Genomic DNA, 22586 nt, shown 5'->3' on the forward strand with positions numbered 1-22586 from the left:
GGAGGGGGCACGGGGGGGGGGCGAGGTGTGGGGCAGGGACGGGGCCGGGGGGGTGCAGGGGCGAGGGCCGTGGGGTGCAGGGGTGTGGGGGGCAGGGACAGCGGGGGACGGGGGGACAGGAACAGGGCCGGGGGGGGGCAGGGCCGGGGCATTTGGGGCCAGGCCCAGGGGGTGCGCGGGGGGGCCGGGGGCTCCTGCTGGGGGGCCCGGCTGGATCGGTGCTGAGCCGCGGGCCAGGGGTGTCTGGGGGGGGGGGGGCAGCCCCCCTCCCCGTGCCGCCGGCGCCTCCATCCTCACCCCCCCCCCCCCCGTCCCCTTCCCCCCAGCAGCCCGGGCTCGGCGCCCCCCCCCCCGCCCCCGCCATGGGGCTGCTGTCGGACCCCCACTGCCGGCGGGCGCTCTCCCGCCTCGTCCTGCGCCTCAACACGCCGCTCTGGTGAGTCCTGGGGGGGGGGTTCCACGGGGGACGGGGGGGGGGTGTGACACCCCACCCACCCACACTCCCCTGAGACCCCTCCGTGTCCCCCCCGCAGCGCCCTGAGCTACGTGGCCGGGCTGGGCTGGTTCCTGGCCTTGGCCTTCCCGCCCCTCGCCCCCCGCACCTACATGTCGGAGAACGCCATGGGCTCCACCATGGTGGAGGAGCAGTTCGGCTTCGGCGAGAGGGCCCTCTCCTACGCCCGCGAGTTCGCCGGCCACAAGAAGAAAGCGGGGTGAGGTCGAGGGGCTCAGGGTTTTGGGGGGGGGGGGGTGTGGCACAAAATCTGCCCCCCCCGGCCCCCAATCCCCGAGGAAAGGGTTTTGGGGGGAAGGAAGGGGGTCCATCCCGCCTGTCCCACCTCCCCAGGGGTATGCCGGTGGCCTGGCTGGAGAAGACGATGTGGAACCTGGGGCTGGAGGTCCACCGGCAGCCCTTCGCCCGCACCCTGCCCTTCCCCGACGAGACCCGCGAGCGATACGTGAGTACCGGTGCCGTAGAGACCCCCCCACCAGCTCCGCTGCCGGGGCGGGGGTCCCGGCTGAGCCCTCCCTCCCCTCGGCAGATGGTGAAGGGCACCAACGTGTACGGCATCCTGCGGGCGCCCCGTGCCGCCAGCACCGAGGCGCTGGTGCTGAGCGTGCCCTGCAGCGAGGGGCCCCACAACAACCAGGCCGTGGGGCTGATGCTGGCCCTCGCCTCCTACTTCCGAGGTGAGGCCCCGGGGGGAGGGACCCGGACGGACAGATGGACGATTCGGCACCCTTTCGGGGGGTTTAGGGGCCGTGGGGCGGAGGAGAGGGGTGGGAGTGCCTCTGCTCCGGGGGGCTGTATGGGGAGAGGGTCCCACTGGGGCTGTGCCAGGCTGTGCCGGGGTCCTGCTGGGCTTTGCCAAGGCTGTGCCAGGGCTGTGCCAGGGCAGGGACCAGGCTGGCTCTGCCAGGGCTGTGCCAGACTTTGCCAGGGCAGGGACTGGGCTCTGCCAGGGCAGGAACCAGGCTCCACCGGGGCTCCACTGGGCATCAGACCAGGCACTGGGCCATGCCAGGGTTGTGCCAGGCTCTGCCAGGGCTGGGACCAGGCTCTACTGGGGCTCCACCGAGCACCAGTGCAGGCACTGGGCCATGCCACGGTTGTGCCAGGCTCTGCCTGTGCAGGGTCTGGGCTCCACTGGGGCTCCACTGAGCACCAGACCAGGCACTGGGCCATGCCAGGGCTGTGCCAGGCTCTGCTGGGGCAGAGCCGGTGCTGCCCCCTCCACCCCGCCGCCTCCAGGCCAGATCTACTGGGCGAAGGACCTCATCTTCCTGGTGAACGAGCACGACCTGCTGGGCATGGAGGCCTGGCTGGAGGCCTACCACGACGTCAACCTCACCGGTGAGAGGCTCATGGCGGGGCGGGCGGTGGCTCGCGGCGGCGGCGGCGGCAACGTTGGGGTCCCCGTGCCACCGCTGACTTGCCGCGCCGCCGGCAGAGGTGCGCTCCTCGGGGGCGCCGGGCCGGGCGGGCGCCATCCAGGCGGCCGTGGCGCTGGAGCTGAGCAGCGACGTGGTGACCAGCTTCGACGTGGCGGCCGAGGGGCTCAACGGGCAGCTGCCCAACCTCGACCTCCTCAACCTCTTCCACGCCTTCTGCCAGAAGAACGGGCTGCTCTGCACCATCCAGGGCAAGGTCAGCGCCGCGGCGGGACGCGGTTGGGGGGCGGGGGGGGGGGGGGTCTCTCCCTCCCGGCCCCCCTTGGCTGAGCCGGGGTCTCCCCGCAGCTGCCGCGCTCGGACTGGGACTCGCTGCCCGCCTACGCCCGCAGCCTCCAGACGCTGCTGCTGATGGTGCTGGGCCAGGCCTCGGGGCGGCCCGGCGGCCACCACGGCCTCTTCCTCCGCTACCGCATCGAGGCCATCACCCTCCGCGGCATCAACAGCTTCCGCCAGTACAAGTACGACATGGCCGCCATCGGCAAGTGAGTGCCGGGGTGGGCGGGGGGCACGACGCCGGGGGGGGGGGGGTGTGTTGTCCCTGGGGGGGCACAGCAGGAATTCTGGGTTTGCCAAGATGTTTTCCGTTAAGAGGAACTTACTTGAATCCAGTGTCTTGTAGCGCAGTCCTTTTGCCTACAAAATACATGTTAAAAATTCAAATTCCTGGACCTGGTGAGGAAACAGAAGGCTCTCCAGGCTTCAAACTCTGCCTTTTGGCCAGAGGCGTTATGTGTCTGCGCTGCAGCTCGTCAGCTGTCAGACTTTCTAAACGGCAGGCGATCCAGGGAAATCCTTCCAACAGGTCGTCTCTTAGTCCGTACTTTGGACAGCGGCGTCTATTCTGTGATTATTTAAAGCTCAAAGCGTGTTTTTTAAAGGTTGCTAGTGTCTTCCAAACAGCTTTTGTGAAAGCTGCAGAACTGAATGAGGCGTTTTATTTAATATTTATTTCACAATCAGCCTCCTTTCTTCTAACAGAATCAGCCTCAGCCCCCAGTGAATGCTTCCCCTGGTTATTTCACTGTGCAAGTCAATCAACTTAGGTTGATTTTTTTTTTTTTTTTCCAGTTCTGAATTTCTAACTAGGGGGGGATTTGGTTTAAAGATGCTTTTACTATTATTGTTAAATACCAGCTAGCCACCTGCATGGCCACAAAGTGAATCAGCCTGCGGACACTCTCCCCAAGAAATTAACCCAGCAAAAAACGATTCATTTTAAGACAACGGGGGATGGGGGGGGGGCGTGTGTGTGTCCCCGGGGGGCGCAGCGTGTATCCCCCCGTCTCGCCGTGCCCGCAGGACGCTGGAGGGGATGTTTCGGAAGCTCAACAACCTCCTGGAGCGGCTGCACCAGTCCTACTTCTTCTACCTCCTGCCCTCCCTGTCCCGCTTCGTCTCCATCGGCCTCTACATGCCGGCCTTCGGCTTCCTCATCCTCGTCCTCGTCCTCAAGATATCCTTTTTCGGGGGTGGGGGGTGGGGGGTGTCGGCCAAACCCGCTCCGCTCCTTTCCCTGACGCCCCCCCCCCAACGCCCTGGACCTCTGGATGAAGCTGAGCAAGAGCGAGGCGGGCGGTGCTGAGCGGCTCTGGGACGGCGACCGCGCCGCCGCGGAGGTCGGGGGCCCTTCCCCTCCCTTTTGGCCCCCTCCCCACCCACCCCCACCCCCCCATCCTCACCCCAACCATTTCACCGCAGGAGCCCCGTCCCGGTTTGCTGGCGCTGGTGCCGCCGGTGCTCATCTGCCACGCCGCCGGGCTCGCCCTCTACTTCTTGCCGGTGCTGGGGCAGCACGTGGCCACCCAGCACTTCCCCGTCTCCGAGTCGGAGGCCGTGGTCCTCACCGTCATCGCCATCTACGTGGCCGGCATGGCCCTGCCCCACAACACCCACAGGTACCGGTGGGTTTGGGGGGTTTGGGGGGGGTTTGGAGGGGGGGTCCGTGGGGCTCAGCACCTCGTCCCCGCAGGGTGCTGGCGGGCGCCGGCAGCGACCGGGGCTGGATGACGCTGAAGCTGCTGGCGCTGCTGTACCTGGCGCTGCAGCTGGGCTGTCTCGCCCTCCTCAACTTCTCCCTCGGCTTCCTCCTGGCCGCCACCATGGTGCCCGCCGCCGCCGCCGTCCAGCCCACCGGCCCCAAGTGAGCTGGGGGCGGGGGGGGACACACACGGCCGGGACCCCCACTCCGCTGGGGGGGAGCCTGGGGAGATGCCAGGGGGTTGCCGAGAGCTCTCCTTGGGTCCCGGGCGGGGGGGGAAGCCAGGGGGATGCTGGGGGGCTCTCCCTGGGGTGGGGGGACAGCAGGGGGATGCTAGGGCCTGCTGGGGGCTCTCCCTGGGGTGGGGGGACACCAGGGGGGCTCTCCCCAGGGTGTGAGGGTGCTGGGGGGACACCGGGGGCTCTCCCTGGGGTCAGGCGATGCCAGGGATGGGGGCTTTTCCTGGGTGATGCTGGGGGCTGTCCCCAGGGCAGGGGGATGCTGGGGGGTCCCCAAGCCTCTCCCCAGGGTGGAGGGGATGCCGGGGGTTCCCCAAGTGTCTCCCCAGGGTCAGGGGGATGCCAGGGGATGCTGGGGGGGCTCTCCCCAGGGCAGGGTGGACACCGGGGGGATGCCAGGGCATGCTGGGGGCTCTCCCTGGAGTGGGGGGACACCAGGGGGGCTCTCCCCAGGACGTGAGGGTGCTGGGGGGACCCGGGGGCTCTCCCTGGGGTGGGGTGATGATGGGGGGGGGAGGCTCTTCCTGGGTGATGCTGGGGGCTCTCCCCAGGGTGAGGGGGATGCCAGGGGGGAAGCCAGGGGGATGCTGGGGTGTCTCTGCATGGGGTGGGGGGATGCTGGGGGGGGGGCTCTTCCTGAGTGATGCTGGGGGCTCTCCCCAGGGCAGGGGGATGTCAGGGGGTTCCCCAAGTCTCTCTCCAGGGCAGGGGGACGCCAGGGGGTCCCCAAGTCTCTCCCCAGTGGAGGGATGCCAGGGTCAAGCCAGGGTGGTGCTGGGTGTCTCTGCGCAGGGCGGGGGGGTCTCCCGGGGGGTGTCCGCGGGGTCTGACGGCGCCCCTCGCCCGCAGGGTGCTGCTGGCAGCGCTGCTGGTGCTGTCGACGCCGGCGGTGACGCTGCTGCTGGGCATCTTCCTGGAGCGGGAGCTGGTGGAGGCGCCGGCGGCGGCGGGCGAGGGGTGGCAGCTCTTCCTGGCGGCCGTGGCCGAGGGGCTGCTCCAGCACCACCTCTACGGCTCCTTCCTCTTCCCCTTCCTCGCCCTCGGCGCCTACCCGGCCTGGCTGCTGCTCTGGAACGTTCTCTTCTGGAAGTGAGGGGACCCCCACGGACGGACAGACTCAGGGATGGACCCACGGACGGACAGCGGGGCCGGGGCGCTGGCAGGGGTGACGTCCCCGTCCCTGTCCCCATCCCCACGGCCCAGGGACGCCGACCCCAGCCGCCGAGCCCCCCCCCAGGGGGTGGCAGCGGGTCCTGCCCTGGGGTGGGGGCAGCTGCCGCTGGGGACCCCCGGTTCGAGGCTGCAGCCCCTGGTGTTGCGGGTCAGGGGGGTCGGGGGGCTCCCCCGGTCTGTACTGGGGGGGTCCCAGAGGGGTGTCTCTCCCCGGTCCTACCGGGGGGTCCCGGCACGGTGTGTACGGGGGGGTGTGGGGGTCTCTCCCCGGTCCATACTGCAGGGTCCCGGGACGGTGTGTACAGGGGGGGGTGTGGGGGGGTCTCTTCCCGGTCCATACTGCGGGGTCCTGGCACGGTGTGTACGGGGGGGTGTGGGGGGGTCTCTCCCGGTCCTACCAGGGGGTCCCGGCACGGTGTGCAGGGCGGGTGGTGTCTCTCCCCGGTCTGTACCGGGGGGTCCCGGCACGGTGTGTACGGGGAGGGGTGTGTGGGGGTCTCTCCCCGGTCCATACTGCGGGGTCCCGGCACGGTGTGTACGAGGGGGGGTGGGGGGGGGGTCTCTCCCCGGTCCTACCGGGGGGTCCCGGCACGGCGTGCAGGGCGGGTGGTGTCTCTCCCCGGTCCGTAGCGGGGGGTCCCGGCACGGTGTGTACGGGGGGGCGGTGTCTCTCTCCTGTCCGCACCGGGGGGTCCCGGCACGGTGTGTACGGGGGGGGGGGGGGGGTGTCTCTCCCCGGTCCGTACCGGGGGGGCCGCAGCGCTGCAATAAAGGCGGAGCCGGGACAGGAGCGGAGCCGGTTTTGTTCAACGGGGGATTTGGGGGGGGGGGGGGGGGGGGGCCGGCACACACACGGGACACGGGCGGACACACTGAGGGGGCGGTGGGTGTCCGTGACGCCGCTTCCGGCGGCGGGGTGACGTCAGGGATCGGACGTCACGTCCGGAGCGGGCCCGTCGGCGTCCCCTCGACCTCGGCGCGGCGGCCGCCGGGAGGAGCGGAGCGATGGCGGCGGTGGCGGTGCGGAGCCTCCCGCTGCGGCCCTACGGGCGCCTCCTGCTGCCGCGGGCCCGGACCGCGCCCGCCCCGGTGAGACCCGCACCCGCCGCCGGTCCCCGCGCCGTGAAGGTCACCGGGAGGGGGGGCGGCCCCGGAACCGAGCGGCAGCGGCGCTGCTCCGCCCGCCCGCCCGCCCGCCCCGGTGGCCCCGGTTCGCCCGGAGCCCGCCCGGCCTCCCCGGTTCGCCCCCATCCCGCCGTCCCCGGTTCCCGCCCTCTCGGCCCTGCTCGGGGTCCCCCAGCCGTTCACAGCGGGCCCGGTTACCCCCCGCCGCCATCCTGCCCGGTGCCCCCGGTTCCCGTCCCTGGCCCTGCCCGGTGTCCCCGGTTCCCCTGATGTCCTCCACCCCAGGCCGCTGTCCCCGGTGTGTGTGTGCGTGTCCCCGCCCCATCCCAGCCCGGTGTACCCCCCCCCTCCCATCCCGCCCGCTGTCTCCCATCCTGCCCGGTGTCCCCGGTTCTCCCCCGCCCATCCCAGCCTGGTGTCCCCCCCTCCCATCCTGCCCGGTGTCGCGTCCCCCCTTCCGTCCTGCCCAGTGTCCCCGGTCCCCCTGCCATCCCAGCCCGGTGTCCCCGGTGTCCCCCCCCCCCCTCCCATCCTGCCCGCTCTCCCCTCTCCCAGCCCGGTGCCCTTGGTCCCCCCACTGCCCCGTGCCCAGGCTGCACCCCCCGCCGCCCCCCCCGGTCCCTGACAGACCTGTGTGTGTGTCCGTCCCCCCCCCCAGGCCGCCATGTCGTCCTTCGGTGGCCTCTCCCGCGGGGGGCGGGTGGCCCTGTCGGCGCTGGGGCTGCTGGCGGCGGGCGGGGGGGGCCTGGCCCTGGCCCTGCGCTCGGCCCTGGACGCGGGCGAGCTGGAGATGCACCCGCCGAGCTTCCCCTGGAGCCACGGCGGCATGCTGGACGCCCTCGACCACGGCAGGTACCGGCACGGGAGGGATGGCGGCGACGGGGACACGGGGACACAGGCGGGGGGAGCCGAGGCCGGGAAACCGAGGCCGCCCCCCCCGCCCCTCCCCCGGCCCCGTCGCCTTCTCCTCATCCTCCTCTTCCTCCCAGCGTGCGGCGCGGCTTCCAGGTGTACAAGCAGGTCTGCTCCGCCTGCCACAGCATGGAGTACCTGGCCTTCCGCAACCTCATCGGCGTCAGCCACACCGAAGCGGAGGCCAAGGCGCTGGCTGAGGAGGTGAGCGTGGCCCCGCACCCTGGGGTGGCCCTGCCGTGCCCGGTGCCACCGTGTGTGTGTCCCTCCACACCCTGGGATGGCCCTGCCGTGCCCGGTGCCAGTGTGTGTGTGTGTGTCCCCACACCCCGGGATGCCCCTGCCGTGCCCGGTGCCACCGTGTGTGTGTCCCCGCACCCCGGGATGGCCCTGCCGTGCCCGGTGCCACCGTGTGTGTGTCCCTCCACACCCCGGGATGGCCCTGCCGTGCCCGGTGCCACCGTGTGTGTGTCCCTCCACGCCCCGGGATGGCCCTGCCGTGCCCGGTGCCCTCGTGTGTGTGTGTCCCCGCACCCCGGGATGGTCCTGCCGTGCCCGGTGCCACCATGTGTGTGTTCCCCCTACGCCCTGGGATGCCCCTGCTGTGCCCAGTGCCACCGTGTGTGTGTGTCCCCGCACCCCGGGATGGTCCTGCCGTGCCCGGTGCCACCATGTGTGTGTTCCCCCCACGCCCCGGGATGGCCCTGCCGTGCCCAGTGCCCCCATGTGTGTGTGTCCCCCCACACCCCGGGATGGCCCTGCCGTGCCCGGTGCCCCCATGTGTGTGTCATCCCCACGCCCCGGGGTGGCCCTGCCGTGCCGGGTGCCCCGTCGCCCCCCAGCTCAGGTCCCTTTCCCCCCTCCCCGCCCCGCGCAGGTGGAGGTGTTGGACGGCCCCGACGAGAACGGCGAGATGTTCACGCGCCCTGGCAAGATCTCCGACGCCTTCCCCAAGCCCTACCCCAACGCCGAGGCGGCGCGAGCCGCCAACAACGGGGCGCTGCCCCCCGACCTCAGCTACATCGTCAACGCCCGGTAAGGGGCCGCCGCCGGGGCCGTTCGGTGGGTCCCGGACCCCCGCGGAGCTCAGGGGTGCCCGCCGAGGGGAGGAGGACCCCAGCCTCGCTGCTTCGGGGGGGTCTTGACTGATTCCTGTGCCCGCCCCCCCCCGCAGGCACGGCGGCGAGGACTACGTGTTCTCCCTCCTCACCGGCTACTGCGACCCCCCGGCCGGCGTGACGGTGCGGGAGGGGCTGTACTACAACCCCTACTTCCCGGGCCAGGCCATCGGCATGGCTCCCCCCATCTACAACGAGATCCTGGAGTTCGACGACGGTAAGAGGGGCCCCGGGGCGGCGCCGTCCCGCGGGGGGGGAGGGGGGTGCCGGTTTCCCGGGGTGGGGGCTCAGCTCCCTCCTCCCCCGCCTCCCCAGGTACCCCGGCCACCATGTCGCAGATCGCCAAGGACGTCTGCACGTTCCTGCGGTGGGCGGCAGAGCCGGAGCACGACCACCGCAAACGGATGGGCTTGAAGGTGGGTGCGTGCCCTGGGGGGGGCTCAGTGTCCCCTCCACGGTCCCCAAACCGCCCCCCCCCCTGCCCTGCACCGGGGCGGTGGCTCGGTGGGGCAGAGCTCAACCCCTTTCCCCCGCCCCCAGGTGCTGATGCTCTCGGGGCTCCTCGTCCCTCTCCTCTACTACATGAAGCGCCACAAATGGTCCGTACTGAAGAGCAGGAAAATGGTCTACCGGCCCCCCAAATAACGGGGGGAAGCGGGGTGCCCCCCCACCCCACCCCAGCTCCTTATTTAACATCGCCCTCGGCCGCCACCGCTCGCCCACCCCAGGGGGGGCTGGTGCCTGCGCTTGGAGGGGCCGGGGGGCGCGGAAATAAACTCGGTTGTTCAAGGGGAAGGCGTGGTGTGGCGTGGGGGTCTGCCCGCGGCGTGGGGGTCTGCCCGTGCTGCGGGGTCTGCCCGCAGTGTGGGGGTCTGCCCGTGCTGCGGGGTCTGCCCGTGCTGCGGGGTCTGCCCGCGGCGCGGGGTCTCCCCACACTCTCATAAAGGGTCTGTCCCCACCGCCCCCGTCTCGGGGGCCGAGTTACGGCCCCGCCGCTGTGGCAGCAAGGCTGTAGCACGTAGATGGCTTTATTGGCGGCACCACCACGCCGCGCTGCTCCCCCCGCGGGGGCTCCGCTGTCGGCAGAGGCTCGGTGGAGCCCCCCAAGCTGTCCCGGTGCCGCCTGGGGCCTGGCCCTTGCCCGCTGCCCCCCGGCGCGGGGGCTCCACAGCCCCTCGCCGCCCCGTGTCCGTCCTCGCCTTCCTTGCAGGGCTCCCCCGCAACCACAAGCGGCTCTGGGCCCCGCAGCGGCCGCGGGGCCAGCTCGGACCCCGGTTGGGGCCGTCGTCCCTTGGCGTGCGGAGAGCGGCTCCCGGCTCCAGCTGCCTCCGGGGGGTCCCGCGTCCCTGGGCCGGGCAGGGTCTCAGTGGCAGTTCTGGCACCGGGGGTGGCACTTCTGTCCGTTGACGTTGCAGCGACACCCGCCGCTGGTGTCCCCGGGACCCTGCGGCGAGGCGGGGGGGGACACAGGTCAGGGTGGGAGCCCACCTCAGGGCTCCTGGGGCCAGCTCTGCCAGGACGTCACCCAGCCCCGGGAGTGGTGGGGAGGGGGTCCCTCCTGCCCCCCCCAGGATGGCTCACCCCAGGCCCCCAGCGCGGCCCCTTGGTCACCCAGCAGATCTCGGTCTGGCAGACGGTGCAGCGGATCCAGTCGCAGCCGTCCTTCTTCTGGACGATGATGAGGCAGGTGGGGCAGTGCATGGCCTCCCCGATCTGCACCAGGGTCTGGGGGCGGGGGAAGGGGGAAGAGGCGGCCGTGAGGGGACAGGGGCACACGCTGCAGCCCCCCACGGCCCGCCGGGACCCCCACCTGCAGCATGTCGTTGGTCTGCCGGGCGGCCGAGTCGTTCTGCGCCTGGAGCCGGAGGTCGTCCTGGTACTGGCGGCAGTTCTTCCCCTCGTGGATGGCCTGGGGGGGCGCGGAGATGGCACCGCTCAGCGCCGCCGAACCCCCTCTGCGGCACCGGGGCATGCCGCTGCGGGCATGGCACGGCACGGCACGGCACGGCGCCGGCGGGGCTCACCTTGCAGAGCAGGCAGTTGAGGGCCCGGCAGATGGGGCAGCGGAACTCGTTCACCGAATCCTCGTAGATGCACCAGCCGCGGCAGTCGGTGGTCTTGCAGTGGAAGCTGTTCTGGCTGCGCCGCTCCGCCAGCACCAGGCTCCTCTCCAGGAACCGCCGGTACTCCTCCGGCGACACCAGCTGCGGAGGGACGGGCAGGGGGTCAGGATGGGGGCCCCCAGCCCCGCTGGCAGGGAGGCGGGACGCCGCACTCACCGCCCGGATCTCCCGCTCCTGGAGGTGGCTGCCGCAGGCGTAGGAGTCGTCGCGGAAGGGACAGGCCACCTCCGGCTCCTCGCTGTAGTTGATCACCTGGCGCAGGCACTCCCTGCGGGAAGGGGCGAGGGGGGCGGGTTTGGGGTGGGTCACTCCGATGGTGGGGGCTCAGGGCTGGTCACTGCAAGGGTGGGGGGGGTTTTGGGGTCGGTGACTCCAACGGTGGGGGCTCAGGGCTGGTCACTGCAAGGGTGGGGGGGGTTTTGGGGTCAGTGACTCCAACGGTGGGGGCTCAGGGCTGGTCACTATGAGGGTGGGGGGCTTTGGGGTCGGTAACTCCGATGGCGGGTCTCAGGGCTGGTTGGTCTTGGGGCCAGTCACCATGAGGGTGGGGGTCTCAGGGCTGGTTACCCTGAGGGTCAGGGGGGGCTTTGGGGTCAGTCACCCCAATGGTGGGGTCTCAGGGCTGGTCACCGTGAGGGTCGGGGGCGTCTTGGGGCTGGTCACTCCAACAGTTGGGGTTTCGGGGCTGGTCACCAGGAGGGCTGAAGGGTCTGGGGGCCAGTCACCATGAGGGTCAGGGGGATTTGGGGGTTGGTCACTCCAATAGTGGGGTCTCAGGGCTGGTCACCATAAGTGGGGGGGGGGGGGGTGTCTTGAGGTCGGTCACCACAAGGGTGGGGGGTTTTGGAGTTGGTCACTCTGATGGTGAGGGTCTCAGGGCTAGTCACTGCATACATGGGGGGGGGGGGGGGGGGGGCGTGTCATGGGGCTGGTCACTCCAACGGTTGGGGGTCTCAGGGCTGGTCACCAGGAGGGCTGGGGGGTCTTGGGGCCGGTCACCACAAGGGTGAGGGTCTCAAGGCTGGTCACCGTGAGGGTGGGGGGGTCTTGGGGTCAGTCACCATGAGAGTGGGAGCCTGGGACCAGTCACCACAAGGGTGGGGGTCTTGGGGCTGGTTACTGTGAGGGTGGGGGCAGGGGGGTGTCTCAGGGCCAGTCACTGCAATGGCTGGGGGGTCTCTGGGCTGGTCACTGCATGGGTCAGGGGGCTTGGGGCCAGTTACCAGGAGGGCTGGGGGGGGCGTTCAGGGCCAGTCACTGCAATGGTGGGGGTCTCAGGGGCTGGTCACTGCAAGGGTTGGGGGGCCTTGGGGTCAGGTCACCACAATGGTGGGGGTCTTGGGGCTGGTGACCACAAGAGCTGGGGGGGGGGGTCTTGGAGCCGGTCACCACAATGGTGGGGGTCTCAGGGCCGGTCACCGCAATGGGGGGGTCTCGGGGCCAGTGACCACAACAGCGGGGATCTTGGAGCTGGTCACTGCAATGGGGAGGGGGGGGGGGGGTGTCTTGGAGACGGTCACTGCAATGGGGGGGTCTCGGGGCCAGTCATAGCAACGGCGGGGGTCTCAGGGCCGGTCACCACAATGGAGGGGTCTCAGGGCTGGTCACCACAATGGGGGGGGGTCTCAGGGCCGGTCACCACAATGGAGGGGTCTCAGGGCTGGTCACCACAATGGGGGGGGGTCTCGGGGCTGGTCACCACAATGGGGGGGTCTCGGGGCTGGTCACCACAATGGGGGGGTCTCGGGGCTGGTCACTGCAATGGGGGGGTCTCGGGGCTGGTCACCGCAATGGGGGGGGGTCTCGGGGCCGGTCACCGCAATGGGGGGGGTCTCGGGGCCGGTCACTGCAATGGGGGGGTCTCGGGGCGGCCCCCGCCGGGCGTTACCTGCAGAAGTTGTGCAGACACTCGCGCAGCAGCACCCCCTCGCCGGGGGCGACCTGCTGGTAGCAGATGCGACACTCCAGCACCTCCCGGTTGGGCACCAGCCCCTCCTCCTCCATCTGCAGCAGCTGCTGGAAGTTCTTCAGCCGCTCGGCCTCCAGCGCCTGCCGGCGAGGAACAGCCCCCCGTCAGACCCCCGGCACCGCCACCAGCCCCTGCGCCGCGCTCGACCCCCGCCAAGACCCTCGTTTGCCACCTCCATCGCCTCCTGCCCCCGGGACGGCTCCCGGACGGAGGGGACATCTCCAGCTCTGCCCCACGGGGAGCGCGGCTGCCACCGGGAGAACCGGCACCGGTAGAGCTGGCACGGCCACACGAGCCCGGCACGGCTCCACGCAGCCCTCGTGGCCACCATCCAAGGGACCGGGGCCACCTGCCCCGATGGCTTCAGTAGCCAGGCGGAGCGGCTGCAGCTGGACGTGCCGCTGGCAGCACCCCGCGGCGCGCGGTCAGAGCCAGCACCGAGCCGCACCCCGGCTTTTCCCCGTCCCGGCACCCGCAGAGCCGAGGGGACACGAGCACCCAGCCCCGCCAGCCGCGGGGGTCCCCGCAATCCCCCTGCAGGGGGTCCCCGTGGGTGTTTCTGGGGCACTTTCCCACTTTTGAACCATCGTGTGGCCGAGGCCAGGGCGGGCGGCAGCGCCGGCCCTGCTCCCCCGGCACGCGGCGCTGGGGACCCCTCGCACCGCGCCAGCGTTTTGCCACCGCCGCAGTCACGAGCCCCCGGGGCTCGGCCTTTGGCCAGGGGGCTGCCACATCCCGCTGCTCCATCCCACCCCGCGCCCCCTCCCCGGCCGAGCCCCAGCCTCCGCTCCCAGCCCCGTCCCGGTGAACGCGGCACCGGCTTCGGCACGGGCTGCTCGGGGGGGCTCGGCGGGCCCCGGCTGTGGTGCCACCCAGCGAGGAAGCGCCCGCTGACCTCTCTTCCACCTCATTGCACGAACAGCCCCCCCCCCCAAAGCAGCAGCCCCCCCAGAGCAGCCGGCGGCAGCGCCCCCCGCACCGCCGAGCAGCCGGCACAAGAAGATGGCAGAGCCGCGCTGGTGGGATAAGGCTTTAATGAGGGAAGGAATCCATCCACGGCCCTTCGGGGAGGCAACGCTCTGGCCCAACGACCCAGAGCCCAAACGGGGGGTCCCATCCTCCCCCTCCCCGGCCCAGGGGACACACAGCTCCCCGCTGGGACAACCCCGGCCCTGCGCGGCCACGGGCCAAGCTCTCCAACACCAAGTGCAATGTGGCATAACCAAACCCTCCTGCTCCGCCGGGCGCCGGCAGCTCCCGGAGCCAGAGGGAGCCGCGGCACAGAGCGCCCAGGCCGATGGCCACGGGCTGTGCCGGGCCCACGCCAACGGTGGTTCAGGCAGAGCAGCTCTGCCCCTCCCGGTGCCGGACGGGTGGAGCGCAGGGCTCGCCGGAGCCAGGGAGCGCGGCACCGGGGACCCCCAAACCCAGGGCCGCACTTCAGCTGACAGCCCCCCAACCTGCTCCCTCATGTGCCAGCGGGCTGGCGCCCTGGTGAGGGCTGGCGCCCTGGTGAGAGCCAGAGCCCCGGTGAGAGCCGGTGCTCACGAGGCTCAGGGCTGGCCCACAGCGACCCCCGGCCAGCTCCCACGACCACCCTGCCATGAGGCCGCCCCTCTGCCCGCGGAGTGGGGAAGAATCCCTGAGCCCAACACCCCCAGAACCCGACACCCCCAGAGCCTGAGCCCCCCGCCCAGAGCAGCCCCAGGCCGAGCACCACGAGCACAGACGGTGCCAACCCTCGGCCACGCCGGCTCTTCCCTGAAGCCCTCGCCAAGGGGACGGCAGCAGCGGGGCCGCCCACCTCACACCATCGCCACGCCAGAGGGGGCTCAGACTCCCCCCGCCCTGAGCCCGAGGGGTGCAGACCCTCGTGCTCCCCGGCCTGGCAGACCCCCAGCCGCTCGGGGCCAAGCCCGGGCCCCGGCAGCTCCTCTCCGGCACAAAGCTCCCGCGTCCACCCTAGGGTCTGAGCAAGGGGGGGGCCCGGCGGCAGCCGCTGGGCGCACGCGGGGGCCAGTCTGGTGAGACACCGGGTCCCGGCGGGCACCGGAGGGCGGGGACGGGGGGGATGTCCCTGGCAGGCACCGGGCCCTGGCGGGCACCGGGGCAGGCCGGGGCGTCCGGGTGGGCCAGGCGCGGGGCGGCTAGCAGAATTCGGAGGACAGGTGGATGAAGTCATCCAGGGAACCCGAGCCCAGGACGCAGGGGGCAGCTGAGCCATCCTCTCTCCTTCCCTTTTCCCAGCGGGATCCCGGCACAAGAGAGAAAAAGAAAGAAGAGAAGGTTTGGTCAGTGGCTGAGCCGGAGACCCCCTGCCCCCGCCGAGTCCCGCAGCGCACCCCGACCTCGGGGCCGGGGCTCTCCCCTGCACCCGTGGCCCTGGGGGTGGGAAGTCCCATCGGACTCCCCCCCCCACGTTCCTACGAAGTGGGAAAGGGCGTCCAGGAGCCGGAGAAAGCGCCGCCCGACGGCGCCTCGGCACGCCGCCCGCCTCGCCGCGCAGTTCGCCGAGAGAAGAAGGACCCGCCGGAGCAGGGTGCCGCGTCCTGCCAAGCTCTGCCCGTGGGGTCACCGACCCCTGCCCGGCCACAGGCGAACGAGAGCGGCCGGACCCCAGCCATCCAACACCCAGACGCCGCCGCGCTCACGCCGCAGCACCGGTGCCCGGCCAGGCAGCGGCTGCCCCTCGGTGGGGCAAGGAAGGGGGCCACAGCCCCCCCCCCCCGTGCTGCTGCCCCTCGGGGTGTCCGCCTCTGCTTCCCAGAGCGGCGCAGGACCCCTGAGCCCACCGCTCCTCCGAGCCCCGCCGACGCCCGGTGCTCCCCGCGGGGCTGGCGTGGAGCGCCGCGGCTCCGCGGGGCGGTGGGCGAGCCCCCCCCCCTCACCTGCTGGTACTGCAGGATCCCCTCCTGCTCCTGCTGCATCCTCCACAGCTCCGTCTCGTCCGGCTTGTAGCTGCCGGGCACCACGTAGTCGTCGGGCCGGGCCGTGCTGCACATCTCGCAGCCCGGCCGCGTGGGCTTGTTGATGAAGGTGCATTTCGGGCACGACCAGCCCGCCTGCAGGGACGCACCGGAGGTGGAGAAACCGGGAAAAGCGCTTTGGAGGCAGACAGGACACCGAGGGAGCACCCTCCCCTTCCCCAAGCACCCCTCCCCCAGACTGGGAGAGAGGGGGGCGATGGGATGCACCCCCGTACCTGCGCTGGCGAGGGCAGGCTCGGCGCGGCGGGCTTCGGCTGGGCGCTGAGGAGGTCGCCGATCTGCAGCGTGTCCAAGTGCTGGCTGATCTCCCCTATGTCCATCCTCCGGCCGGCCTCGGTCCCCCAGCCTGGCGGGCGACGCCGGCGAAAAGGGACGTTACCGCCAGCCCAAGGACCGGCACGGGGCCGGGCGACCGGACCTGGCCGACAGCGCGCCGCGCTGCGCCGGGGGGCTCCCTTCTCTCCAGGGAAGGGGCCGCTCGTCCCAGAGCAGCCCCGGCGCAGGGAGCGCGGGTCCCCGGGGGACCAGCCCTGCCCCAGCGGGGTCGGGCCGCGGTGCCGAGCCCGCTCCCGGTGCCGAGCCCGCTCCCGGTGCCACGGAGTCCAAGGGCTCACGGTGCGGGACAAGAGGGACGCCCGGGGCGGGCGCAGGACCTCAGCCCCGGGAGGTACGGCCCAGAGAGCCCCCCAGCACCCCACGCGTCCTCCCCCACCCTGGCACAGCGGCACCCCGATGCCAGGGTCCCCATCCCCGCCGGTGCGGCACCCCGGCGCTGGCGCCAGGCGGGACCCGGGCCGCCCTGCCCGCCGGGAGGGCCGAGGAGCGCCAGACCTTTCTTGGGAGACATGCTGGGCAGGGTGGTGTATCTGCGGCGCTCGCCGGCGGCGTCGCTCGGCGAGGAGGTGGAGCTGAGCATGACCTGCGCCTGGTCCTCCTCGTAGCGCTGCTCGGTGAGCTCGGCCATCTTCGCCGAGAGCAGGTAGAGGTACGCGGTGTCGCCGTCGCCGCGGATGCCGTAGGAGGACACGGTGCGCTCCTCCACGCACAGGCACTGCCCGATGATCCAGCGCTGAACCAAGGGGTGGAACCCGTAATCCTGGAAGACCTGGGCGGCAGGAGCAGCTCAGGGCGGGGGGAGCCCCGCAGCCGCGGCGCCCCCGCAGCTTCTCACCGCGCCCCGTGGCTCGGCGGGGGCCAGCGCCACGCTGGCACGGGCCAGGGGAACCGGCGAAGAGCCGGCTCCACCAAGGGAGAGAAGCGGGTGGGAAGGCCCAGCTCCCAGCTCCCCCACGAGCGTTTAAAGAGGGGGCTGTGGGGACCCCGGGGTGGGCTGGGGGGGGCTCACACCACGCAGCCCCCGCCCCGGGCCGCTCCGTACCTGCTGCTTGAGCGTGGCTATTGTAGTGTGAGCGTGGACCCTGACGAAGATGCTGGCAGACGACGTCGCATCCTCCACGACGACCTTCATGCTGCAGGAGAGCGGCGGCGGGGGGCGGGTGAGAGGGCTGCCGCCAGCGGCGGCGCGGACCCGTCCCGGGGCTCGCCGCCGTTCCCAGCTCACTCGCGGAGCCGTGAGCCACAACTATTCCCAGCTACCGGCGTCCAGCCGTCAGCCCCCTCGGTTTAGTCCCGGCCGCCGCCGACTCGCTACGAAACGGGCGTTTTAACCACCCTGGAGGCCGCTGACGAGCCCGCGCGGCACGTGGCAGCGCCCTTTGGAGCGGGTCCCCGGGCAAGGAGCGGCAGGGACCGAGGGAGGGGTGTCCCCAGGCCCCCCCAGACAGGGGGGACGCGGTCCCAGCGGCTGTTGACAGCCCCTCCGCACCGCAGAGAGGAGGGTTGTGCCAGGACCGATCCCAGCTGACAGCACAGGAATTCACGGAGCAGCTTTGCTCCAGGAGGCTGCCCCGGCTCCGCCAGCCTCGACAGACTCCCGAGTGCTCTGGACCGTCACCGCCACGGGCCGAAACACGTCAAAAAAAGGACAGAGCCAAGGGCCACGGGGCAAGTGACCCAGACGCCCAGCAGAGCTGCAGCGGAGGAGGCGCTGGCTGGGCAGGCAGGACGCCCCCGGGCTCTCGGCACGTCCCCGGGCTCTCGGCACAGCCGGCGGCTGCCCGCGGAGGAGCGCAGCGCCCCGGCACGGCTCCAGCCGGGGCAGGTGGCGCTCCCGTGGGCGCGGGCAGGGGTGCAGAGGGACCGGAGGAGCTCACCTGATCTCGTCCGTGGGGTAGTTGGACTCCTTCCAGAGGATGCTGAGCGTGGCTTGCTGGCGCGCCAGGGCCACGGCGCACCGCGAGGCCATCTCCTCGTCGCCGTACTCGATGGCCTGGGCGAGGTGGAGCGCCAGGTCCTCTGCGGGGGACGGGGGAGAACCGCAGAGCGGCAGCCGGTTTGCAAACACCCTCCCCGGGGGCACGGCGCAACCGCAGCCACCCGCGGCACCGGCGCCCGGAGGGGCCCAACACCACGTGTGCCACCGCCCCCCACCCTGAAACAGCGACTCTGGGCGCGGGGGGAGCCCTTCGTGGGGCTCCTGAGGGGCACAGCCTCCCAGGGCAGGAGGAGGAGCGGCCCCGCTGCCGGAGAGGGGCGGCTGACAGCACCAAGGGCAATTCCTGGGGTCGCCAGGAGCTCAGCTCCGTCCCTGCCCACCTGCAGCCGCCCCCTGGGTTGTACAGCCCCCAGCCCCGCTGCAGGGGAAGCTCCTGGCCGGAGCTGCCCAGGGGGGGCCGAGAAAGCCGAGAGCAGCCCTGCTCGTATGGGGACCCGTGTGGCCAGCGGGGCCGGGAAGGGACCGTCCCCTCGGGCACTGGGGGTGGTTTGGGGACACCCCCTGAGGTGCTGGAGCGCGTCCAGAGAAGGGGACGAAGCAGGTGAAGGGTCTGGAGTCCCGAGAGGGGCGGCGGAGGGACCTGGGGGTGTTCACGAGGAGGCTGAGGGGGGGGACACCTGGTCGCTCAGCACCCGAAAGGAGGGTGCAGCGAGGCGGGGTCGGTGTCTGCGCCCAAGAACAAGCGGCAGGACGAGAGGAAACGGCCTCGAGTTGTGCCGGGGGAGGTTCAGATGGGCCTCGGGGAAACATTCCTTCCCCAGAAGGGTCGTCCGGCACCGGCACAGGCTGCCCAGGGCAGCGGTGGAGCCCCCACCCCGGAGGGGGGAGGTTTAAAAGTCGCGCAGACGTGGCGCTGCGGGACGTGGTTTAGCGGCGGCCTCGGCAGCGCCGGGTTACGGCTGGACTCGAGGACTTAAAGGTCTTTTCCGCCCTCAGTGACTCGGTGATAAAAGAGGTCGTTGGCCGCCACAGGGCGGGGAGCAGCCGGAGCCGGGTGTGAGCCCGTCCCCGGTAACCCCCGAGGCACCGAGCAGCCTCCCCGCAGGTACCTTTCTCGGAAAGCTCCAAGGACAGCGCTGCCTCCGGGTCCTGATCCGCAGAGACGCCCCCGGCAGCCGCGGGCAGGGACGAGGCTTGGGACGCCAGCGTGCCGTCCGAGGCTGCGGGAAGGTCGGGACGCATCAGGACACGCCACAGCCACCCCCTCCTCAGGCAGTCACCGTCACCGCCCGTCCCCTGCCCACCCCTCCTCCCGCCTCCTGGGGTCTCCCCCGGCCCCTGGGACGCTCCAGTGAGTGCAGGAACCCTCCGAACGTCCCTCTCCGGGAGAAGGAGCGGGCTGAGGTGCTGCCCCAGCGCTCGGGGAACCAGAAGCAGCCAAGTGGAATTTATTTCATAGTGGGACCGGTCCCAGCCTCGCCTCCCAGCTGGGGACACCGGCTGCCGGGGCGGCGCTCACCTTTCCGCGCCTCCCGCAGGGAGCTGCTCACGATCGTCCACCACTTCTGCGCCTCCCGCTCCTCCTCGAAGCGAAGCACCATGGGCTCCTCCGCGGAGCCGGGGACCGTCAGCTCGTGGCACGTGGGGCTCCTCACCGTGTACGAGACGTCCCTGAGGTCGTGCTCGGCGACGGGCTGGGGCGGGGGGGGAGCGCAAAGACAAGAGGGTCACGGCACGAGGAGGACGCGGCACACGCCGGCGGGGCAGCGGGCAAGGGGGCAACCCCCCGGCACGGCGTCCCAGCCAGGACCGGGGGACGCGGGCGGCCCCTCTCCTCGTGCCCACCGCGGTCTCCCGTAAGCGTGCGCAGACCCACACCCACCGAGCCGAGCGCGACGCTGCCGCCCCGGCGCTGAGCCACACGTCCAGCCCGAACCGCGCCGAGCCACAAACCAGCCCGGAACACCGACCCTCCGTGCCCAGGGCCGCCTCCAAGCGCGGCCACGGCTCGGCAGCCACCCCACTGCCGGCACTCTCGTGTCCCCCAAGCAGAGGCCACCGCAGAACACCGAGGGCTGTGACCTGGTGCCGCCGGGTGACCCCCGGCACCGGTGCGGCCGTCTCCGCTGGCCGCACACCCCCGGCGTTTGCCTCTTCCCCCCTCTGCAACCCAAAGCGCAGGAGGCACCAAGACCCGCCGGGCTGCCGCGACACCAGCTCTGGGGGGGGGGCGGGAAGCCGGTTCTTTCCCCCTTCTACAAACCTCGGGAAAACCCTTCCCCACGCCCACACGCCGCCGGGGCTCAGCTGCCGGCAGGCTGGCTCTGCCAGCGCCCCACCTGACACCGCTCTGGGCTTCGAGCCGGAGCTTTCAATTCCGCTTCTGGTAAAATGGCAGCTCGGGAGGAGCCGGGGCGCAGGGAAGGGCTCTGCGCAGGCACCTGCCGCCGCGCCCCGGCCGGCAGCGAGCAGGAAGCCGGCGAGCGCTGCCGGCACCCGGCGGGGACGGTGGCGAGCGGGGCGTTGGAAGGAAGGTTGGAAGGAACCGCTGGTTTCCTCGCCCTTCGTCCCAGTTTAAAGCCCTGCCCGGTCCCCCCCTGGCCCGCTGTCCCCTGTCCCGACACCAGCATCGTCCCCCCCTGGCCCGCTGTCCCCTGTCCCAACACCAGCATTGTCCCCCCCAGGCCGCTGTCCCCTGTCCCGACACCAGCATTGTCCCCCCCGGGCCGCTGTCCCGACGCCAAGACTACAGAAACGGAGAAGACAAAACAGACAAGCTGCAGTAAAGGCGGCCGGGGGCGACTCTCCCTTTGACCCGACAGCCGGGAGGGAAACAGCGACCCCGGTGCAGCTCCCGGGGGGGGTTCTCCGCACCCACGTCCCGGGGGAAGGAACCGAAGCGAGGGAGGAACCAGCCGCCCAGGGATGCCCCTTTGCCAGGGCCACCTTCCGCGTCCCTGACCCTCGGCCACGTCACCCGCCGCCTCGCACCCCCGTCGCCGGCTTCGATTCATCAGGAGAACGTCCAGGAAAAACCAGTAGCTGCACCGGAGGGGAGGACACCGGCCCCGGGGCGGCCGGCACAGCTCAACGCCGTGTGACACCGCGCCCTGCGGCGCCTCGGCCCCGCAGGGGGGATCGGGCCCAGCCGCCCCCTTCCACGCTGCCCCCCGTCCCGTCCCGCCGCTCAGCCCGTCGCCCACCTCCCAGGCCAGGCCAGGCCTCGCGCCGCCCCGGCGGGCACGTGCCGCAGCCCCGCGCCGGTAGAAATTAAACCCCGGCTTCGAGCCCACCACGGGAGTGCCGGCGGCGACGGCGGAGCCGCCAGCGTGTGGCGGGAACCACAATGGATGGGGAGCGTGAGTGGGGCCCATGTCGCCTGCCCGGCGGCACCATCACCACCAGCTCCCTGGTGGCACCACCAGCCTCACCAGCAGCACCTCCCCAGCAGCACCGTCAGCCTTGCCAGCAACACCACCATCTCCGCAGCAGCACCATCAGCCTCGCCGGTGGCACCATCGCCACCGGCTCCCTGGTGGCACCACCAGCCTCACCAGAAACACGCCCTCCCCAGCAGCACCACCAGCCTTGCCGGCATCATCATCTCCCCAGCAGCACCACCAGCCTCGCCGGCGGCACCATCAGCCCCGCCGGCGGCACCACCACCACCAGCCTCGCCGGCGGCACCACCACCACCAGCCCCGCCGGCTCCCCAGCAGCAACACCACCCCCCACCACCCCCTCCCCAGCACCACCCCCACCCACCCCCCCTTGCTCAGGTTTTACACCGCACGTACACGGCTCAGGCTGCACCGTCGTCTGCCTCCCCCCGCACCGAACACCTCCCCGGCACCGGGAGCGGCGACTCGGCGGGGGAAGGTCTCCATCACAGCACACGCCAGACTGCGGAGCGGGAACGGGGAGGGGGGACTGGCACCCCCAGAGCAGGGCGGCGGGCACCGGGGAGGGTGACCCAGCCTCGGCGCGTTGGGCTGAGCAAATTGGGGGAAAACCAGCCAGGAACGGGTCTGCTGCTGGGGCGGGTGGGCGCGGAGCTCGGGGAGCTCAACGAGGCGCAAGGTTCTGCGGCCGGGATGGGGCGACCCCCGGTACCGGTCCGGACTGCGGGAGGGAAGGACTGGGGGATACTGGGGGGTGGCAAAGGGGACACGAGTCCCGGCCGCCCCCCGGGCAGCGCGGCCAGCAGGCCGAGGGAGGGGATCCCGCCTCTCTGCTCCGCCCTGAGACCCCCCGGAGCACCGCGTCCAGCTCGGGGGTCCCCAGTGCGGGACACACGGACCAGGGCTGGAGCGGGCCGGTTCCCCCGGAGACCCTCCCCGGACCCGATCCCCCACACCCAGGAGCCGGGCAGAGCCCCGGGGACGGGACGGGGGACGGACACACACCGACACACACACCCACACACCCCCGCCCGCCGTGACACCGCGCTGCCGCCGCCCCCCCCCCCGCGGGGCTCCCCGGTCTCACCGCGCCGCCGTCTGCCTCCGGTTGCCGTAGGCCGAGTCGGAAGTGGCGCTGCCCGTCGGCCGCCGGTTCGACGCTGAGCTGCAGGCGGAGAGCGGCCCCGGCGGGCAGCGGCGGGAGGCGGGAGGGCCGCGCCAGCCCCGCCCGTACCGCCATCAGGACGGTGGGCGGCGGCGGCGGCGCCGGGGCCGGGGCCGCGGCCGGGGCCGGGGCGGGGGCACCGGGCAGAGCCATCGCCGCCGCCGC

At 71.9% G+C, this 22586-nt stretch overlaps 3 protein-coding genes across 5 annotated transcripts; 2 read left to right on the forward strand and 1 right to left on the reverse strand.

The window, feature by feature from the left end:
* Positions 1-362: 362 nt before the first annotated feature.
* Positions 363-5343, forward strand: GPAA1 (glycosylphosphatidylinositol anchor attachment 1). 3 transcript variants are annotated; one of them, XM_086466279.1, is made up of 12 exons: positions 363-436; positions 534-713; positions 848-959; positions 1044-1191; positions 1754-1855; positions 1953-2149; positions 2242-2438; positions 3256-3409; positions 3489-3572; positions 3655-3851; positions 3926-4096; positions 5023-5343. In XM_086466279.1, exons 1-12 carry the CDS (start codon positions 363-365, stop codon positions 5264-5266), a joined length of 1860 nt encoding a protein of 619 aa, XP_086322405.1. In that variant the 3' UTR covers positions 5267-5343. The 3 variants fall into 3 exon arrangements, with proteins under 3 accessions (XP_086322405.1, XP_086322406.1, XP_086322404.1); XM_086466280.1 differs by having other exon boundaries at positions 3489-3543; positions 3647-3851; XM_086466278.1 differs by having other exon boundaries at positions 3489-3538; positions 3573-3851.
* Positions 5344-6351: 1008 nt separating this feature from the next.
* On the forward strand, positions 6352-9230 carry CYC1 (cytochrome c1). The gene is made up of 7 exons (XM_086466285.1): positions 6352-6435; positions 7130-7323; positions 7461-7587; positions 8261-8418; positions 8558-8718; positions 8817-8917; positions 9042-9230. Exons 1-7 carry the CDS (start codon positions 6352-6354, stop codon positions 9144-9146), a joined length of 930 nt encoding a protein of 309 aa, XP_086322411.1. The 3' UTR covers positions 9147-9230.
* A 619-nt stretch (positions 9231-9849) lies between these two features.
* Positions 9850-22574, reverse strand: SHARPIN (SHANK associated RH domain interactor). Its single transcript, XM_086466277.1, has 14 exons — positions 22344-22574; positions 19375-19549; positions 18965-19075; positions 17794-17935; positions 16959-17049; positions 16412-16685; positions 15796-15926; positions 15482-15655; positions 12513-12673; positions 10781-10892; positions 10526-10705; positions 10312-10410; positions 10083-10226; positions 9850-9945 (listed from the first exon to the last, which is right to left on the reverse strand). Exons 1-14 carry the CDS (start codon positions 22572-22574, stop codon positions 9865-9867), a joined length of 2106 nt encoding a protein of 701 aa, XP_086322403.1. The 3' UTR covers positions 9850-9864.
* Positions 22575-22586: the final 12 nt, after the last annotated feature.

Source organism: Leptosomus discolor, chromosome 5, assembly GCF_034619465.1.
Source record: "Leptosomus discolor isolate bLepDis1 chromosome 5, bLepDis1.hap2, whole genome shotgun sequence".
In the NCBI taxonomy this organism is placed as follows: Eukaryota; Metazoa; Chordata; class Aves; order Leptosomiformes; family Leptosomidae; genus Leptosomus; species Leptosomus discolor.

Excerpts from the sequence above, each read along its gene's own strand:
- GPAA1 (XM_086466278.1), top strand. The coding sequence starts at position 363 with ATGGGGCTGCTGTCGGACCCCCACTGCCGGCGGGCGCTCTCCCGCCTC. Across the intron at positions 1,856-1,952 it reads CCACGACGTCAACCTCACCG|AGGTGCGCTCCTCGGGGGCG; the intron begins GTGAGAGGCTCA and ends CGCCGCCGGCAG. Across the intron at positions 3,852-3,925 it reads CTGCCCCACAACACCCACAG|GGTGCTGGCGGGCGCCGGCA; the intron begins GTACCGGTGGGT and ends TCGTCCCCGCAG.
- SHARPIN (XM_086466277.1), bottom strand. The coding sequence starts at position 22,574 with ATGGCTCTGCCCGGTGCCCCCGCCCCGGCCCCGGCCGCGGCCCCGGCC. Across the intron at positions 19,076-19,374 it reads CCTGCGGGAGGCGCGGAAAG|CCTCGGACGGCACGCTGGCG; the intron begins GTGAGCGCCGCC and ends ACCTTCCCGCAG. Across the intron at positions 10,227-10,311 it reads AGACCAACGACATGCTGCAG|ACCCTGGTGCAGATCGGGGA; the intron begins GTGGGGGTCCCG and ends CCCCGCCCCCAG.
- CYC1 (XM_086466285.1), top strand. The coding sequence starts at position 6,352 with ATGGCGGCGGTGGCGGTGCGGAGCCTCCCGCTGCGGCCCTACGGGCGC. Across the intron at positions 7,324-7,460 it reads GACGCCCTCGACCACGGCAG|CGTGCGGCGCGGCTTCCAGG; the intron begins GTACCGGCACGG and ends TCTTCCTCCCAG. Across the intron at positions 8,419-8,557 it reads AGCTACATCGTCAACGCCCG|GCACGGCGGCGAGGACTACG; the intron begins GTAAGGGGCCGC and ends CCCCCCCCGCAG.